Source organism: Heterobasidion irregulare (genome assembly GCF_000320585.1).
Source record: "Heterobasidion irregulare TC 32-1 unplaced genomic scaffold scaffold_10, whole genome shotgun sequence".
Taxonomy (NCBI): domain Eukaryota; kingdom Fungi; phylum Basidiomycota; class Agaricomycetes; order Russulales; family Bondarzewiaceae; genus Heterobasidion; species Heterobasidion irregulare.
This window is the reverse complement of record NW_009258206.1, coordinates 1,321,030-1,339,848: the sequence shown is the minus strand read 5'-3', so window position 1 is coordinate 1,339,848 and position 18,819 is coordinate 1,321,030. Positions and strand designations below refer to the sequence as shown.

The window sequence follows — 18,819 nt, the reverse complement described above, 5'->3', positions numbered from 1 at the left end:
TTCATCTTCCTGATATGCAAGGTCCAAGCCACCCGCAACTGAGAATCGCGCTCATAAAGTCCTACATCAGTCTAGATCATAAAAGGCATGCAACGTCAATTGAAACTTTCAGAGGGCAGATGTGAAGCACATGCCTTGGACGTAAAGATGTTTAGCAGTGGTTAGTTCTTCTAAGAGTATTAGCGAGCTAACAAGAGAGAAGGCGTGCGTAACAACGTATATGTTAACTCACCACTGTTTTTAGATGAGGAATGAGGGAAGCGTGTGACATCACACGCAACGTGCTGAAGTGAAGCGGGCGTGAGTGCGCAGGAAGAAGCGCTCGAGCTCAAGAATAGTTCGGTCGAGACATTCCAATCGGACGGCATAAGCTTGCCTTGTGGGTGAATATCTGGCACTAGATGACCTAGACCAACATAATGACGTCCATCATCTACCAATGCCGTCGGTGACGGACAATTAGAAGAAGATACATCATTCGCCGTTTTCTAGGAGATGATTGAAACATCGGCACTTAGCCTCAAACGCATCGTGAGATGGCGGCGTTAAACAGGTAGACTTCTGGAAATGGAGGATGTCAGAATGCCCGCGCTTACATTTTTGCGACACTGCGTATCAAATACCCACCTCACTGCTCACTGCGCTGTAATCAGTCGGACAGTGTGGCATCGTCGACCTGCAAGACTGCAAAAAATCTTGAGATAAGTTCGACAGATGTAGATGCCAACAGGATTCACATATTCACAGTGTGTACGGGATGAGCGGTTCATAGGTACGGGCCGCGAGCGCTTGTCTTTTGGGGACATAATTGGCGCCCCATACTGTGTTACAAGATTCTTGCAAAGTTTTGTTACATTTGTAACAGCAGCCTATATTACACTTTGAAGAAGAACTCGGTACCATGAGACCGCAACGACATCATGATTCTGAAAGAGGTGATTCATGCACGCACGGTTATTAAATCAGGTTGCAAGCAGTCTTCCCCCCATATGACCCACAGCTTGCTTTCATGGGTCTGCGAGCTGCGTTGCTGCATCGGCGCGATTTTTGTTGACCAACGAGCTATGTGCATTTTACCTACCGGTAGGCTATATATGTTTTGAGTGAAAGATCGCCAGGCAGCCACCTACTTCAAGCTTGGGATTCCCAGGCTCTATGGCAGTCTAAGTAGGAGTATCTCTATGACTATCATGTACCGAAATCAATAAGAAATGACTGGGTAAGAAGAATGGAGGACTCAGGGACTTGTCGTGGTCACTCGAAGCGGTAGCTCGTTATGGCCCGGCGAAAGCCAGCGGGCTCCGGATGCTGTTGCATTTCCCGTTGATGTTGACACGACGTTGTCCAAGTTCTCATCCCGGGCCGGCAGCAATCTGCCACCAGCGAACAATCACCGACAACCATTTTACCAAGATATCATGAAGTTCAGACTATACAATTACAATTCTGTGACACAGACGCTGTCAAAATTGCGAAACGAGTTTGTGGATTACCTGAGGGTGAGCTGCGACCATTCTTTCAAGGACAAAAAGTAACGGTGTATGAGGCTTTTCTGGACGATGGGCAAGTCCAAGGAGCGGTGCCGCTAGGCTCATCGAAAGCGAAAGCATATGAGTTTGGACAATTATTCTCTGTAACACAGTCAAAGGTATTACATTTAGGTGATAACAGGAAAAGTGAGACGCGTGCGCACTGAAGTAAGAATAAAATTGAACACCAGACGATGGGCAAGTTGCCTGCGTGCCATGGGAACCAGTGCAGCAGTTCGGCGAGTTTCCTGTGAATCAAAGATTATCAGTTATGAGTTAGACCATTTCGCATTTCACGTACGCGAGACCGGCCTCGCATGCGCTCTTGCACCCGACCGGGAAGCCAGAAGAGTCGAATGGCCCCTTCAAGGGGGCTGGACCTATGAAATGTTTTGAGCATCATATTCCTTATTTAAAAAACGAGGAACTCACAGTTTGGTCCGAGGTCTACGGGGCAGTCTAAATGTAACAAAAGCAAAAGTCAACCTGTAAACAAAACGACAACAGGGTAGCGATGAGACTGCTCAACGTACCGGCAATGTGACATCCGGCAGTATTATCGATTCGCATGGGAAGGTTGTAGCCATCCACAAGAGAAACTTTGAGCGCTCTACGTTAGACTGAATGGACAATTATGGGAACAACGCTCGAGGCATCACCATCATAAAAATCCTGCGCGTTTGAATCAGCGCTCAGAGTAAACTCTGCAACCGTGGCTGGAGGAACACCTTGTGAGACCGATCTCAGACTCGGTGTCAAGAGGTATAGATGATGTATTTACCTGCCGGTGTGGGGATCACAAAGCAACCCACCATTACACCCACCATCAATGCAACTGTTAGGTCCAGGGTTGGTTCTAAAATCACAGTTACGGCGTCCCTAATTATTCTGAATTCAATCAACCCGCAGAAGAAGATGTAGCTATGCGCGCACCTAGATGCGGCCCGCTTTCCAATTGTCTGGTATGTTGAATGTGACCTTGGAAAAAGAAGCGGCCTCCCAACTAGGATGTCGTTAGGGATTTGATATGTTACAGAATTAAACAGGATATATTGTACCCAGTCGCGTGGTTCGGTACAGCACCCCCCGCGTTTAAGTCCGTGAACATCTATACACCAGAGGAGATTGAGCTTGGAAACCAGAGACACCCGAAATAAGTTGCTTACAGCTGGCCTGGTTGGATAGCACACGGTGAGCTTTCAACGCGCGTACGTCTCAATAAATATACGTACCAGATGGTGAATGGGCAGGCATTGTACACGGTCATTGTGCGCGCGAGCGCACTCGACGAGTATGCCAGAGCACCAAGAGTGAAAGCGGAGATGAGCTTCATGATAATTGGGACTGTCACTGAAGTTGCGCCGAAGAAGGTTTGACACGATGAAAGAATCGACTTCAGCAGTGTCTTTTATACACATCGACCCCAGACTACTGCTTCTTGCCCTGTCTGCCAAGCAAGGTCAGGCGATGGTTGCAGTGCCAGTCCAACAACCAAGAAGGGGCTGTTGTGTCCGGAAGGTGTTGGCTTAGACCAAAAGATCTCACCCGCTCTCCAACGCAAGGTTCCACACGGTCAAGTTACTCCACCAGCGTTCTGACATTACCTTTCTGGTCTACCAAGATCCGTCAATGCACAGGTATATAACAATCGCCACAAGGCTCTGTATGAGTATATATGGCAAAAGGAATGTGGCGTCAACTGACATCAGAGATGTAGAGCATTTACCCCGAAAGTGAACGGGTTCAGTGAAGACTGGGCCTTCATAGGGGACTAGCGCATATGTAATATCGTATTTGTTGACTCACCATAGTGCTTTGGCTGGGAGACGCGGGCATACTTAGGCTTGCCCGAAACAAGCTCAATTCCAAGACTAGTCTGGTCAAAACATTTCAATCATACGATATAAGGCCGCTCTGTGGAGTTCTGGCACCCACTCATCTTGTGATCTTATAGCATATGACCCAGGCCAACACGGTGTTCATCATCCTCCGTGGTGGATAATTCGCAAATGATATATCATTCGCCACAGTATGGAAGGTGATTGACACGTCGGCGCTTAGCCACAAGCACATCATGAGACGGCGCCGCTGACAGCTGTACTTGTGGGAATGAAAAATGTCGGGACGCTCGTGCTGACATTTTCGTGACACTGCGCGTCAAGTACCCACCTCATTGCTATCTGCGTTGTAGTCAGTCGGACAGTGTGTATCATAGATTTGCAAGACCGCGCAAAATGCATGCATCGTGCACAAGTTCTGACAGGTATAGACGCTGGAAGGATCTAGATTAGATGCGGCTTGAGGGGTTCAAAGTTGTGGGTCGCAAGTCATGGTCTTTCGGTGACAGAAATAGCCCTTTAGGAAGACCTGCTCTATTGTATAGTCTCATAAAGAATCAAGGAGGATAAGAAATCAAATTATGAGAAAAAGTGCGTGCCTAATACCTCCTACCCTGAACTATGTTGCAAGATCTTGCGTAGAAAATTAACAGCAACCGATATCACACGTTCGCATCATTAATCTGAACATGAAAGAGATTATCCATGCGCTCACAAAAGCTGATCAGGTTTCAAGCCGGCCTTTCCTGCTGTTGCTACGTGTGTTCCAAGCGACCTAAAGCTTGGGAGTCTCACGCCAGTGCTATGCCAATCTGAGGGGAGTATCTCTGTTACGATATTATACCAGAACCGATCATTCAATATGAAAAGCAAGTGGGCGAGGAGATTGAAGGAGAAGGAGGTCCGGCGACGACTCGTCGTGCTCACTCGAAGTGGCCCGGCGAGAGCCGGCGAACACCGGATGCACCATATCCGAACGCTTACCATGCTGTCAACATCGAGCAACCATTGAACGATGTCGTTCGTACTCGGACCTATCTCAGGTGCCCTTGTCGCAGGCGGCGTGAGTTGAAAGTCAGTTACAATCCCAAGATCGACTCACTTGCTTGCGACTATAGATATACTATAGCTTTTCGAGCTTGATCAATGCCAGGTGAGCACTGTTACTCGTTCCAAAAGAATTTCCTCATCAAACTTGTTCTCAATGTGCAGAACGGAACAGCACCGTAGAGAGTCAGTCCTTATGTCACGAGGATACATTGGCTGCTTTTTTGGCATCTGACCCTATCGACCATCGTCAGCTTGCATACCCTTTCTCGGCGCCTGCTCGAGCCACCTTCCTCACATCCCGCTCCACCGCCTGCCTCTGCTCGCATTGTGCAGCAACCTTTCCTCAGCCTCATCAAGAACCAATGGAATGAAAAATTGACCAGTTTATACAGGAGCACTGGTGACTTCGAAGACCGGGCGATGGAATGGGGCAAACGAGTCTTGTACGGCGGGCCAAGCTCATCTGAGCACTCGTGATACTCTGGTCGTATACAAGCATGCACACACATGGGCTCTTCAGCCTCCCAAAGATCGTTCCATGAAAGCTCTGCAGCTCTGTCCGGGGTCCAAAAAATCTATCTTTACATCTTCCCCGTCAACATAAACCCAATACAAACACTATTCGCAGGTATATAAGGACATTTACTGTCCATACTGTCCATATCCATACTGCGGCGTCTGCGGTTGTTGTTGCTGTGGTGTGTATGGACCTTGAGGCGGTGGAGGCGCTCCATATTGTGATTGATAATTGACAGGAGGTGGTGGAGGGGGAAATGGCGAGCCCATGTTCTGCTCCCGTCGAGGCTGCTGTTGATACGGCGACGATGCAGACGGGGGCGGTTGGTGAGACTGCGTATGGTAAGAAAGCTGCACTCGAGATTGAGCGCCATATGATTGTGGAGCAGGCGGTGCTGATGTATACGATGATCCTAAAGGCGCTGGAGGGAAGGGCTGAGATGTTGTATTATTGTTACTCGTTGAGGACCCGAATTGGGAAAATGATCCTAGCCCAGCGTAGGGATCGTGTTGTGGAGAGGCCGTGTGGGAAGGCTGATTTGAAGGAGGGGGTAGAGGGGGGAGATACGACGCTCGTTGTTGAGCCGGCGCCGGTGTGGAATACTGGGGTGGCGGAACATTTCCGTATGCCGGCTGTGCTAGTGCATTTGCCAATTTGTTCCACTGAGTTGACGGCGGTGGAGGTGGCAATGACGGTGATGTGGGACCCAAATTCATCGAGGCGAACGAGCTGTCCAGACGAGACTGCGGAGGAGGGGGAGGTTTCGGCGGTGGTGACGTTGGAGTAGGAGCAGTGAGGCGTTGTGATGTTGCTGCCTGTGAGACAAGAGTTTCGCGTTCAACAGCCCGAGAAGAGACAAAGTCTTTCGCGTTGCGGCGGAGGGTCGAAGACATTGACGATAGTTCAGAGTAGAATTGTAGTCCCTTACTGCGAAGTCGATGAAGCTCAGTCAGTTGGGAAAAAAAGCGCTTGGTAACGATGAAAAGCACGCACGCTAATCCATCTCTGACCTCCATGTACCCATCACGCGCTCGCGAAAACCTCCGGACGGCTTCCTTCTTTTTTCTCTCCCTCTCATCCCACTTTCTGGCGCCCTCGCCACGACCAGCTAAATCCCTCAGAGTCTTCCACAAGGAAGAGATTTCTTGCAAGACCGCCTGCTGATGATGAACTGTTTGATTCAACCGGTGCTGATACGGGCGGAACTTCTCCAGCTCGCTTGCAAAGATCGTCGGCTCCACGTTCGGATTACGCCTATTTAACAGAAGCAGATGAGACACGTCATCTGTTTGAATCTACATCGGTATTCGTCAGGCTCGAGATAAGATGGATATAAATCAGATTTCCACACCTTGTCCTTGAGGTCCTTGAGTGTCTGGTCTCTCTCCCGCTCAATCTTGCCCAGCCTCCCCAGTCGCTCTTCAATTTCGTCCACAAGTTGTCCAATCTTCCTCTTTTCGTCATCGTCTCTCTCCATGTCCAGATCCAGCAGACTCTCCCGCCTGTTGTGCCCGGACTTGACACTGTCTTTGAAGACCTGTTCGACCTCGTCCGATGTTAAAAGCCTAATATCCCCCTTCACTGATTCCCACAACACGCGGACTTGCTCATCGGATGCACTTGCGGCATCCAGTGCCTGAAGGTGCGATTTCAAATCCGCCCGTAAGCCCTTTGAAAGTCCCGCGGACGGCGCCTGCGTAAAGAGGTGGTCGTACTTGACGCGCATCGACTCGCAGTCTCTCGACTCAACCTCCAAGTCTATGCCCACCGCACCTAGCTCACCCTTCACCTCATTCCGTACTTTCTCCAATCGCTCAATGAGAGCGCCCACACCCTCTCGTTCCTCGATCAGTCCAATATCTTCCTTCCACCGCCTGACCTCCACGGGAACCTCATCTTCGCCGGCAAGACCTCCATCCACCATTGCCTTGAATCTAGACAATCCCGCTTTAACCCCGAGCGCATCGAGGGCGCTCCGCGCTTCACCCGCCGCGCCCTCGGCTTTCTCCACCTCCGCCCGCACGAGCTTGGCCTTCTCCTCTGAATACACGCTGGCTGATTCGTGCACGCTCAGCGGTATTAGGCGCACGAACAGATCGCTCCCGATAACCTTCTGCACTTCTGGTGTGGCATACACCTCTTGAATCGGGATCGGCGTAGCGACCGCCGTCTTGTCCACGGCAGGTAGTGTCTCTGGGGCGGGCTGTACGGCGTTGTAAATCAAGTCGTTGTCACGTGCCGCCTCTGCGCGGCGGTCAGTGCACTGCGCGAGATGTGCCTTGGTGAGATCCGAGAGTGATTGGCCCGCGTCGGCGGGCAAGTTAGGCGACATTGGTGGCATGAACATAGCGCCAAAGCTATTTGCTACTCGATGAGCCTCCTTCGCGTGCGTCTCGGCGAGCGTGAAGCGGACAAGGGAATCGCCGTGTTTGGAGGCAGCATGGTCAGCCAAGGCTCTATAGTACTGTGTGAGGGATTGGAAGTACTTGGTCTTGACCTGCGACCAAAAGAAATCAGAGATGCTCGCATGTCTCAGTGTGATAAGATTATTGCAGAAAGCCATGGTATGCCAAGGTTCCGATGAAACTGACACCAGACGACATGTCCCTGATGGTGTTTGATACAGAGAGCTGACCGGGAGGACTTTCTGCATACCTGAATGACTGTCACCCAGTTTCTGTCAAAGATGCCTTTCCCCATGAACTCCTTCACTTCCTCTCCTAACCCCGTATACATGAACGCTGCTTGGGAAGCGACCTTAGACAAGAGCGTGCTCGTTTTCTTCTCGTCTCTGCATTTCTCCAAAAACACCTCTGTCGCCTGCGCCAGAATGAGACCCACGAGAAACTTGATCACCTCCCGACTCAGATCGGTCGAGGGCGCATGCAAGAAGTTCTCGTTGATGTACGTGAGCATGCCCGCGCTACACCGAAGGTAGTGGAATGCTCGCTTGAGGCCCTCGGGGTCAGAGCGGCTCTGTGATGCGGCGATGGAGGAATGAGTGGCCGCGATCTGGAAGATGACGGACGCTTTCTCATAGGCGAGGGACGTCTGCACGATAAGTTTGGTCGTGAATGCATCACGCCAGGGAAAGTTCACGCGTATTTCGGGGAAACGGAGCTCTAACAGCTCGAGCTGACCGAAGTACTTGTATAGCAAGTCCCGAGCTGCGGATGGTCGATTAAGCAAGGAGTGCCATCATGGAAGGAATTGAGCAAACCGGTCATATCACTCCCTGCACCTCTCACAGCGTCCTGCCTGCATCTCTGAAGAGCAGCGTACTCTGTTGCGTAGTTGTCCGGGTTCTCACCGTAGGATTGTGCGATTGCGGTGCGGATTGATGTGGTCCAGTCGACTTCGTCTGTGCCCTTCTTCGGGATAGATACCAGAGGAGACTGATACGACATTATCCAAGTACCGTCGAAAGAATAGACGTTGAGAACAACCCTCAAGCAGTCTTATAGATATGTCGTGGTGAGAGTGTGAGCGGTGGGTATAACGAGACATTACTCTAATGGTGTTGCTTGTGCTCAAATCTTGATTACATCACTAGGCGACTGCGCTGCTCTGTGATGTTTCTCAAGGCTCCCAAGGCCAGGAAAAGGCTGAAATGGTGTGGTGGCGATTTGCAACCCCGGACAATGTCTATGTGAATACCTGGTACAACGTTATACATAATAGTACACAAATGCATGCCTCCCCCTCCTTGCGACCTAATGAAAACTCGTGTCTAGACACATGATGATCCAAGGAGCTCAGTGTAAATATAGAAACCAGATGAAAAGCATCAAACCAAACCCCTATCCCTCAGCCGGCCTTGCCCCAAACATCCCTGAAGCCCTAAGACGATTGTAGTCTTTGACCGCCTTGGCTGACAAGATCGTCTGCGATGGGAGTTGGTCATCGGACTGTCATAAGGTTAGAGTATGCTCAAATCAAGCGGAGGGTTGCTACACTCACCAGCGCAACAGTGTGAGCTTCAGGGATGTATGGCCGTGGTTCAGCACTGTGAGCTGGGCCATCAAAGATGACACCGAGCGGAAGTGACGTAGGGAGGGGCGCTGCACTGTTCAGAGTAGTCGGCGATGATGATAGCGCACGGCCGTTGTAAAGAACAGGCTCTGGCAGAGGAGAAACGGAAGAGCGAGAGAGTGAAGAGGTAGAGGCACCAGGCCCCTCATTGCGGCAGCTCGACTCGACAGGTTGGAAAGATGCGTCGAAGACGTCGAGGGTGTTCACGAGCGAAAGTGCAGGGGAGGGTGACGAAAGGGAGAATGACACTCTCGCGAAATGAGCAGGTAAGCGAGCAGAGGATGAAAGACGGCGCGAAGAGAGGGTTTGTTTCAGACCGGCCGGGCGCATTGTGGAGACAGATCAATGTGGTTGAACGATTGCAACACTATAACACAGGAGAAAAGCAGGTCAGAGGGCGTTAGGCTTCTTATACCCTGGGACAGGTGGTCGCTTAACCGGCCAAAGAAGCTGCTGGCGATCGTAACCCTGGATAAGGTCCCACCCTCATACCAAGACTGAGCCGAGGCTTGGATTGCGACGGCTATGATTTATCTCAGCGGCGCAGTTGCAAAACCGTGTGTTCAAATCCGTTTGAACAGGGGTTACACTGCCTAAAATGGTGCTTAAGCAACGAATTCCGCTCAATCGCCACGGTCATAAAAACCTCATGCCAAGTGAAGAGGATTCACTGATGGTATGAGGTTAAGGATATGTAACTGCAGAGACCCCTATTGACAGCTGCGAACAAAGTGTCAGCGAGAATGGTCGATGCCGATGAGTGCTAGCTAAAGGACCCGTGGCCAGTTGTCGCCCAGAATCGCCCAGAATACGGCCGAGAAGAGATTATACTCCCGCCAAGTCTGGCCGTCCCACAAAGCACTGGCCTTGGCGAGTTTGAGATCCAGGGCAACGAGTACAGAAGCGCTGATCTTGAGTCCAAAATTCCAATCTCCAGAATGCGCCCCTATCTTGATTCTCCAGGCTCCTATAGAACGCTAGTTTTTGATGATGATCCGGTGTATGAACTGGTGATTGAGAGAGAGGATAACGAGTGCCGTGAATTTTACAATGAGTGAACAACAGTTAACGCTCGTAGCATCTGCCAGTGGCAACGTCAGATGTGTGTGGACGGAAAAGAGATGATAATGTAATTTGTGACGATGGATCTTATGACACATGACAATGTCACTTTCTGTGATGATTTATCGATTTATCGACCACTTTTCCAACGTTAGCTCTTGACTATCTAACTTTACATGGCCACAATGGACTCTGTGGGACAAAGTCACGGACTCCAACACCGCAATTCAGGGGCTACTTTACCAACTACGGGCAAACTTGCATCTCGTGACGACAACTACTAGACACAAGCTGGGCATACTTACTTTCTCAAACTTTGTGGTTCATCATCATCCCAACTAGAAGACTCATCATATGAGCGAAGGTCTTCATAAGTCGTACAAATTTTAATCTTGAGCTATCGGGATTGTTTGCGATCCTCAAGATTATCTCGAGACCGGTATACTAACACGGGGTCTCGTCCCCTACACGTGGCCGGCTTAAGCCTGTGGTGAGCTCACTTATCTTATAATACATCACGGATGCAGGCAGGAGCGTAATGAGCACCTGAGAGGGTCAGAGCACTTGTGCGGCTTCCATGAGGCCAGCCTTGATGCTCAACAAAAGCAGCCGAACCCACTTTCCGTTCACTCCATCCTTCTTCCCCCTAAACAACGAAGATCCACTATCATGAGTGGTCCCAATCAGCTCAAGGAGTCGGGAAATTTCCATCTTGGCTTCAGCGCCCTCCCTCAGTATGGCTTCGGCCCTGACCTCACTTTCGATTCTCTCGTCGACCACAACCCCTTCCTCTTCCGAGTATACACACCGAAACCTCTATCACCGTTTTTTGATAGCTCTGAGCCCTATTTCATCGGGCAGAAGTTCAAGCACAACTATAGGTACTCTGTGCAAGATTTTCAACTAATGAGTCCAACGGGGACCAAACCAGATCAAGCAGGCTTGATGAATTCTGGTTCTTACGCGGACGTCGCAAACCATATGGACTGGACGAAGAAGTCGTCGTCTCCGTATGTGTCGACCTCATTTAGCTTTGCGTGGGCCATCTGGGAGGCGACCAGGCGGTATAGAGGGAACACGGGACATGGCGTGGAGATCGCTGTAATCGATGCAAGGGCAGTCGCTGGTCGAGCTGTCACTGCCTTGGAGTTACTGCGAAAGGGCTCTCCGAATGAGTAAGTATCTTCCGGTCTAACCCGCTTCTTTAATCTCATTGTCTCGACTTTCAGGCGTCATCCAGATCACTGGAAATGGTATCGGTTTGCGACGGAAGCGCAGGATGTTCTGGTCTACGGATATGTTCCAGGCACCGCTGTTCTCGCCTCTATCCCTATCCTCTCCATTCTCCCGAAACTCCCTTCCTATTTCCTCCGCCCCGATTCTGATGAGGTCTCCTTCGACAAACATGGCGTATTCGACGACCTTTCGTGGGATGTATCAGCACAATATCCGAGCTACCAGCACTTCTGTCAGCAGATGTCCGAGCAGTTTCTCCGGTCATCCGTTGACGTTCGTCTAAGGGACACAACTGCAGGCGCCGTGCGTCTTGCGATGTGTTTCCTTCGTCCATGGTTTCAGAAGCATGCGTTGAAGGATTTCCATGGATGTGTGGACACCGTAGCAGAGCTGGCATATATCATGGCGCGCTGGCCCGGGCAGTGGTGGGTTCGTGAACACACGGAAATCTGGGATCTCGTACAATCGATGGTGCACGTCATCGGCGAGGAGGTCCGCGAGGCACAGCGCATCCACGCGCTGGGGGAGGTCACGCGTTTACAGGATGTCGTCAGCGAGTTGCAGCTGTTGACGGACGAGTATGTCTCGACGCACTCACGGCAAGGGTCAATGACCATCGAGCCGTCCGAAATCGACGATCCACAGTCTGCCCTGGTGCCCTACAACCCCAAGGAGCCAGCGTTTCCAGTATTGGAAAACGAACATCCCGACCTTTCACAGACTTCGGCCCCATCGACGGCCGAAACGGCATCGTGCGTCCTTACGAGCTTCTTGTTCGGGGCGTTTGCGGCACTCTTTCTCATCAACTCCCAGAGGCGGGAACTCGCACTCCATTTCACATGATACTACCGCATTCGCTATCGTGTTCGACAACGGCGACGATGATGACACAGACACTGAATCTGACATCGACTCGGACCTCGATAGTGAGTTCAGCTCCGAGTCTGATGTCACTTCCGACACGGACTCGGAGTGGAGCTGTTCAACCTGTTCGAGCATCGCGTCTTTCAGCACTCTGGAGTCGCCACGAGGTTGAATCAATGTATCTGTAGAGGCGGTTGGGTCAGGCGACGCCGTTCATGATTCCACACGATTCGAGAGCTTGAAGTTAAATTATCTCTTTGCTTTCTCTGACACATTGTATAACGATATTTTGGCTGGTGCCGACACATGTGATAGTAGTTGTTGTACCCCTTTACATACTAGATGTATTTACGAACAATTTGATAGATATCGTGGAGGACGAAGGGCAAGAATACTGTTCCGCAGACGCCGCAGATGAAAAGTATTATTGGCGAACCAGTTGGAGTACATGCCGCTAAGAGAGGTCTGCCAGGTTGAGGTCATATACTAATGTTCTGCCAAGGCTCAAAGCGCTCAAAGCCAACAGCGTGATACTGTTCAAGAAGTAGACATAACATGATCTTTACGACAAAAGAGCGACATGAACATAATGCCATCTACACCAAATCGGTGAGGGTCTTCATATAACATAACAATGCATACTGCCATTTCGATACCCCGGGCCAACAGATCGTAGCATGCCTATGCCCGCCTAGGTTTAGGTTCAGAGACACTCTTCTGGCCAATGATGTGACCCGGCAAGCGCGCAAACGACGCTGTCCCATTCTCGATCCATTCCGCAGGGACCAGATCAGTTCTCCTTTTGAAACAAACATTGTATACATCAGACACCGTCCGAGGCGTGACACCGACAGCGAGAGCAACATCTGTAAAAGCCTTCGACGAGCCAAGTAAGCACGATCCAAAGCAGATCACGCCGCCCGCAATGGAGAGGGGACTCCGTGCATGATCCCCGGAGAGGTCCAGCTCGCGGTATCTAGCAATAAGAGTTTTGCAGCGCATTTCGATCACCTGAGAGAGGTTTAGTTGGGTGCAGGCGCGAGGGAGGATAGCTTCCGGGTTGGTTGTGTTAGATGAACTCGTGGAAAGGGACTGCTTCTTCAGAACTTTGACCCATCGATTGAGACTCTTCTCCTTGATGGACATCTTGTTGGTGATTTCAGCGTACGTGCGAGGGGCGCCATTCGATTGGCAGGCGACAAAGATACATGCCGCGTAGATTGGTTCTTTGTTTGCGCCCTTGGTCTGATTTTGGATGGATGACCACAGTCGCCGCGCTGATGTGCTGACGGTAAAAGGAAGGTCTAGAATATCGCACCAATGTTGGATTCTCCCAAAGGCAGAATCTCGCTTGCGCTGTTCCGGGGAGAGAGTCTTGATGGCCGTATGCTGCAGACTCTTCGCAATGCTAGAACCGTGGTCGCCATCGATGAATGTGCCATAGTCGACTGTAGCGCCAGCGGTGACATCATATAGATCTCCGACGCGCGACTGGTTTGTCGAGTAGTCGTCGTCCGCAAACGTCTATGGATGTATCAAGTGTGTGTCAAATACAGAACAAAAGACCAGCGGGCGATGATACGAACCCTCCATTCCACGGAAGTGTCGACTCTGCGCGCTTCCAGAACTAGGCCACAGTCTCCACAGATACAATCCCCGGTGTGTAGGTCCTCGACGATGTTGGGCTGCTGATTCTTGCAATCTTTGCATTCAAGTCGTACGGCAAGGTCTGGTGCGAATGGATAATCGTACAGCATATCGAGCTGAGATGGTAGATGATATAGGGCACGAAGTGAGTGATGAAGGGAGACGCAATCATGTCCAGGTTCAGCGGGGTGAATTTATATGAAGCTGAACAATCGGTGGCTTTGTGTGAGCATCGCTTGGTTGATACCATAGGCCACCCTGTGACATATTGGCGACCAAAGCTCACGTTGCCAAAACGACGCCACATTGTGTCTAGGCGCAGGTCCTGCGATGTGATAGAACTTCGGGAATCTTTGTACTTGGATGATCACATGAATGACTACCCACCGGAGGCGCGATATAGAGTGTAGAAACGAGTCAGCACTTGTCAGTTTCTCAAAAAGCGTGAAACATGGGGCGCGGTTCTCGATGCGATATTGATACCTCTTATCCGTCATGCTGATTAGTACGGACACTTGCTCGGCACTGACACAAGAAATCTGACGGGCAAGGTCACCATTCGCCCCCGCCGTGCCCCTCACCTTTGACACGCTCCCGCCACACTTGTGATTGTGTGACAGAAGATTTTGGGGACAGATGGAAGGGACCGAGAACGGTTGGAGGCGTCGTTGAAGGCAAATTCGATGATGTTCTAGTTGGGGAGAAAAACATAAGATTGCCCTCTCTGGAGAGAACTGCTTCTGATGGTCATTAGTAGAGTAGAACATAGATAGACTCGGACCGGCTTTAAGAATGAAGCCCTCATCCCAATCAAAGAACGTTCGGCTCGACGTGCATTCCGGACAAGTTGAACAAATACAGTGTGATATATAATGTTACAGAATCTACAAGACCAACGTTGATCAACATGTAAATGAAATAGAGGCCGTCGGACACACACATACGTTCACCACGACTGGGAAGACGTTTAGAGTGATGTGAAGGTCGAACCAAATCTCAGAACGAAGGACTGTCATTTTGTAAGGCGAGGCGAAAGAACAAGGGGCGATACATACGACGTGAGACGGAAGAAGACCACGCAGCAGCGTAAGTCTGTCCATCACTGAAGTGAAACTTTTTTCTTGCCCTTCCTTGAGCTCCGCGGGACTGGGGCCCGAGAATCATCGGGTTCCCTTGATGCGGGAGCGTCCTTGACTGTCTTCCTCCCCAGAAGTCCGTGTCCAACAACACTGACGACATGTCGCGCTCCGAACCCGATGACAGCCCCACTAACACACGCGACGCCGACAAAGACATACAGGGGGTAAATCGCCTGCAGAATGTACACCGAGAGGTTAAAGGGCACGATGATCAGTCCGTCGAGGACGAGTTGAAGAAAGAGTGTGATGGGAGACACAATATAGATCACGACGGGAAGAAGGAGCGTCAAGGGAGTAAACAGATACGACGTTGCGGTGTAAAGGCCTGAGAAGGTGGAGGCTGCTATGCCCCACAAGATGAAGGAGGAGCTGGAGAGGAAGTTGAAGATCTCGAGGATGGGCGGCGGGTTGCCGGATACTTGTGATGCTGTTGGGCCCATACTGGCCGAGGAAAGGGAAGCCATGTGTTCACTACTCCTTGGACCGTCGCATGGAAGGAGAAAGAAAGGTCAAGCTGATGTCTACTGAGCAGGCAGGCGAAAGAGGACGAAGACGTGGAGACGTTGAAACGGAAGTGTTGATTGAAAATCCTTGATTGGGCAAGTGTGCACAAATAGACGCGCCATTGCGACTCAAGCAATGAGTCTGCTCAACTATGTCTGCGTGCGGCTCGCAACTAACCTTTTTACGTGAGGATCTGATCGGACAATGCTAGAGCGCATGCATGTACTTATGTTCTGAGTTACTCGTCGGCACGAATAAAATTCACTTCTCAGTTTTGTACGGTACGAAAGTCGATCAGTATCGTCGATCAAAGGTGCTCAGGACCGCGTTCCAATCGGATCTGGCACCCCAATTTCATGCACCACGTAGTAGCTGAAAAACAACACTTTGAACACGAGCGCGAGGGCTGCGTGGAGGGCTGCGACGACGACGATGAGAAGCCGCACGGGCTTGGCATCTGCCTGGAGATACGGGATCAAATCAGAGGTTGAATACGCGAATACAGAAATGAATGATGAAAGAACATACGGAGGCAAGGATAGGGTAGAAGTTTACGACGAGGAAATACCCCGAAAGGACAAATGCAATGCCAGTCAGGACCCATCTGACCAGAGGGACAGGGATAACACATAAGACCTGCGTTGTCCCCTGAGTTTTAATGCTTGTTCTTCATCTGATAGCCAAAGGGCATATATGACGGGCTCACCGAGACAGGAATCCAAGCGAACATCCCATAACCCCACACACTCAACGCCTCCACTAAACCCCATCCCTCGCCCCCAGGACCAACAATACCCCAATATCTTAGTAAGCCCCAGAGAATGACCGGCAGCCCAACACCATACGCATACACCAGCCCGACCGCAACGCTTAATAACGTGAAGTCATAGGTCACTTCTTGTGCTGAAAGGTAGGAAGAGATGGAGGAAGCAAGAGATGATGTGACAAAAAGCGTGAATATTAAGGTTGTGAGCGTCCAGAATGGCCCGTAGAGATCAGGAGAAGGAGTTAGGTGGGCGGATTTGTATGTGGGGGATAATGGATATAAAGTAGTCAGACAGCGAGAGATGACCTATATTGAGCACGACACGATGATGAGTCACTGCGATAGATAGACGAAGCACGCACAGTTTGGGTGTCCACGTCAAAGTGTGTTTGATAATACTCTATATTCCAGAATGACGTCGAGGTCTTCGCCCCGTCCTGAATATACCCTTCATAGTCCATGTGCGTCAGCATCGAGCCTGGCGTGTAAATGCAATGACACAAACCTCGACTCGCATTAACGCCTTGTGCTCGCGTAGTTTGCGTAGGTGCATTTTCATCTGGGAGGAAAGCTATTGGTTGCAAATTGTCAAGCCGGTTTAGACGAGAAGTGCAGCGGTGACGAACAGTTGTACTCGAGCCGCGGGTCCTCTACTCGCTGGGGATGACGTTGAAGTGTCTGAACGGGACTACAACACGATTAAATATACACACATCGTCTGATTCTACGGCAACATAAGCCATCCGTCCAAGATGTTCGAGGGGAAGCGTTGAGATTGAAGTGAAAGGCTTCTGGATAACGTGGTCTGTCGAATGGTATGCACTCTGACTAAGCCAACCTGTAGTTGTTTCGCGGCTTCGAGGTCCAACAACAACCTCCAACCTCCTCCAACAACCTTCACGATAATCCACTCACATACTATCCCCTAGCATCAACTCTTAGCGCTATTCCGCAAGTAGCACCATCAAACATATCAGTAGAGAGCCTTCATTCTGGTACTGGCCGCCTTGTGCGTGACCCACTGAACTTCTGAAGTAAACTAGGTGTTTCAAGGTTTCGAGCAGCTGGTCACGATGATGAGTGCCTCAGACGAGGATATGACGCGTATTCAGACGGAAGTCGTCCAACCATCAACCTTTTTTGATCCTGAGGTAAGTGTGCTCTCTTTGTGCCGATTTTATATGCAGTCCGTCCCTCAACGTCAAGAACACAGTCTCTCGGGATAGTAGACACTGACCATCTTTGCTATCAGCCAAACCTTCACGTGGTTTCATCTGTCTATTCTAGCTCTCTGGCGTCGCCAAAGGAGCCGTCCTTGCCGGACCGTCTGATAAACCCCCATCCTCGCCAAGTCAACGGTACGAGTCTGCTGGCTATACAAGATCCTAACTCACTACCAACAGGAGATACCTCAGAAATCGAAGAAGACATGACGGGTGTTCTTCGCCTGAAAATCATGATTGACAGCTTTTCTCAAAATCTCAACGAAGAAAAACAGGACATAGGACGAACATTCCATAGCCTCCACGTCGTATCTGAAGCTTGGGAACAGCTTTATAGTAACTTGGGACACGTACGGCCTACCAGCGAAGGAATGCACGCTTTTGTTACCGTAACTGGTGCAGGCACTCGTCTGGAGAACTCTTCAGAACAGCACAATACACCGGTCCATATGACAGAGAACCTGGGGTCAGAAATAGCTGAAAAGCTTCCTGCCACGCTCGAAGCAGATGAGCACTGGATTGGTATCGTGGATAGTATCAATTCTCAGTCTGCTGACGAAGCGATAGACTTGGTTGCAAAGCAACAGCGATCTGACTTGCATCGTAGACCTAGAGGATATACAGTCTGCTCAGACATATCCGATGATGATGGCTACGAGCTTGACATATGTCCATTGATGGCTGGACATCATAAGGATGAAGGTCCTCTTCTTTACTCTGTCGTATGCTCTTCCTTGCCGCAAAGCCGTATTCTGGGCACCTTCTCGGCTAGTGCATCAGCTTCCTTCTCGCCTCTGAGCTGCTCTATTTTCGACAATCTTACATACTACAGGGAGCTGCGGGAGGCACGCATCGACAATGAATTCGAAGCTGTACTGGACAGAATTTTGAAAGAATGGTTTAATGTTGGAGCATCAGTGCGTCTTCTTGCCCTCCACATATATCATCTGTTTTTCTGTGTCGATGCATTGATGTTTACTCTGTTCATGTGTAGTTGATTGGCATTGCAGCGTAAGTAGAAAATATGGCGCTGCAGTGCTCTAATCAATGCTGATCTGTTATTAGTTTGAATGTTACAGTCTCCGGGTTCACCCCAGACACCCTCTTCGGTATCGAAGGCCTGGCGCGCGGCGCCCTTGCGGTATCAATCGTTACCGCCGGTGTTGGCATCTTTCTCGATGCCTGGTTTCTACTTCTCTACACCAGTGCTGATGCACAAAAGTTCAAGGTGATCATCATCCTTCGTTCACTTGACAGGCTTCATTCATCATCTTGACCTTTTCCAGAGGCTTGCGACCGACATCTATTCTTCGTTCTTTTTTTTCTCCATTACCTCGCGGATACCTGGCTTGCTTCTTTTCTTCGCCTGTTGCTCCACAGCACTGCTGCTCTTCGCTGTTGCCTGGGATTCG

The 18,819-nt window shown here is 50.3% G+C and overlaps 9 protein-coding genes across 9 annotated transcripts; 3 read left to right on the top strand and 6 right to left on the bottom strand.

Annotated features, from left to right (window-relative positions):
* Positions 1 to 2,462: 2,462 nt before the first annotated feature.
* HETIRDRAFT_454740 (uncharacterized protein) lies at positions 2,463 to 2,862 on the bottom strand (the record flags this gene model as incomplete). Its single annotated transcript, XM_009552657.1, has 4 exons — positions 2,463 to 2,532; positions 2,588 to 2,637; positions 2,696 to 2,702; positions 2,762 to 2,862. The coding sequence occupies 4 exons, from the start codon at positions 2,860 to 2,862 to the stop codon at positions 2,463 to 2,465; spliced, it is 228 nt and encodes a 75-aa protein (XP_009550952.1).
* A 1,520-nt stretch (positions 2,863 to 4,382) lies between these two features.
* Positions 4,383 to 4,894, top strand: HETIRDRAFT_326986 (uncharacterized protein; the record flags this gene model as incomplete). The annotated part of the gene is made up of 4 exons (XM_009552656.1): positions 4,383 to 4,430; positions 4,486 to 4,520; positions 4,580 to 4,600; positions 4,669 to 4,894. 4 exons carry the CDS (start codon positions 4,383 to 4,385, stop codon positions 4,892 to 4,894), a joined length of 330 nt encoding a protein of 109 aa, XP_009550951.1.
* A 165-nt stretch (positions 4,895 to 5,059) lies between these two features.
* On the bottom strand, positions 5,060 to 8,341 carry HETIRDRAFT_52732 (uncharacterized protein; the record flags this gene model as incomplete). The annotated part of the gene is made up of 6 exons (XM_009552214.1): positions 5,060 to 5,390; positions 5,538 to 5,861; positions 5,928 to 6,229; positions 6,286 to 7,431; positions 7,590 to 8,101; positions 8,155 to 8,341. 6 exons carry the CDS (start codon positions 8,339 to 8,341, stop codon positions 5,060 to 5,062), a joined length of 2,802 nt encoding a protein of 933 aa, XP_009550509.1.
* Positions 8,342 to 8,534: 193 nt separating this feature from the next.
* HETIRDRAFT_147857 (uncharacterized protein) lies at positions 8,535 to 9,326 on the bottom strand. The gene is made up of 2 exons (XM_009552655.1): positions 8,895 to 9,326; positions 8,535 to 8,842 (listed from the first exon to the last, which is right to left on the bottom strand). Exons 1-2 carry the CDS (start codon positions 9,294 to 9,296, stop codon positions 8,735 to 8,737), a joined length of 510 nt encoding a protein of 169 aa, XP_009550950.1. The 5' UTR covers positions 9,297 to 9,326; the 3' UTR covers positions 8,535 to 8,734.
* An 884-nt stretch (positions 9,327 to 10,210) lies between these two features.
* Positions 10,211 to 12,538, top strand: HETIRDRAFT_480101 (uncharacterized protein). The gene is made up of 2 exons (XM_009552654.1): positions 10,211 to 11,203; positions 11,258 to 12,538. Exons 1-2 carry the CDS (start codon positions 10,698 to 10,700, stop codon positions 12,105 to 12,107), a joined length of 1,356 nt encoding a protein of 451 aa, XP_009550949.1. The 5' UTR covers positions 10,211 to 10,697; the 3' UTR covers positions 12,108 to 12,538.
* Positions 12,539 to 12,809: 271 nt separating this feature from the next.
* Positions 12,810 to 13,885, bottom strand: HETIRDRAFT_421573 (uncharacterized protein; the record flags this gene model as incomplete). The annotated part of the gene is made up of 2 exons (XM_009552653.1): positions 12,810 to 13,652; positions 13,715 to 13,885. The coding sequence occupies 2 exons, from the start codon at positions 13,883 to 13,885 to the stop codon at positions 12,810 to 12,812; spliced, it is 1,014 nt and encodes a 337-aa protein (XP_009550948.1).
* A 989-nt stretch (positions 13,886 to 14,874) lies between these two features.
* On the bottom strand, positions 14,875 to 15,378 carry HETIRDRAFT_327084 (uncharacterized protein; the record flags this gene model as incomplete). Its single annotated transcript, XM_009552652.1, has 1 exon — positions 14,875 to 15,378. One exon carries the CDS (start codon positions 15,376 to 15,378, stop codon positions 14,875 to 14,877), a length of 504 nt encoding a protein of 167 aa, XP_009550947.1.
* Positions 15,379 to 15,664: 286 nt separating this feature from the next.
* Positions 15,665 to 16,954, bottom strand: HETIRDRAFT_147860 (Yip1 domain-containing protein). The gene is made up of 7 exons (XM_009552651.1): positions 16,898 to 16,954; positions 16,811 to 16,841; positions 16,690 to 16,755; positions 16,547 to 16,632; positions 16,125 to 16,490; positions 15,947 to 16,054; positions 15,665 to 15,879 (listed from the first exon to the last, which is right to left on the bottom strand). Exons 1-7 carry the CDS (start codon positions 16,925 to 16,927, stop codon positions 15,736 to 15,738), a joined length of 831 nt encoding a protein of 276 aa, XP_009550946.1. The 5' UTR covers positions 16,928 to 16,954; the 3' UTR covers positions 15,665 to 15,735.
* A 1,271-nt stretch (positions 16,955 to 18,225) lies between these two features.
* On the top strand, positions 18,226 to 18,819 carry HETIRDRAFT_241369 (uncharacterized protein; the record flags this gene model as incomplete). The annotated part of the gene is made up of 3 exons (XM_009552650.1): positions 18,226 to 18,395; positions 18,473 to 18,635; positions 18,694 to 18,819. Coding segments are annotated over 3 exons (459 nt in total), but the record flags the coding sequence as incomplete, so codon positions are not given.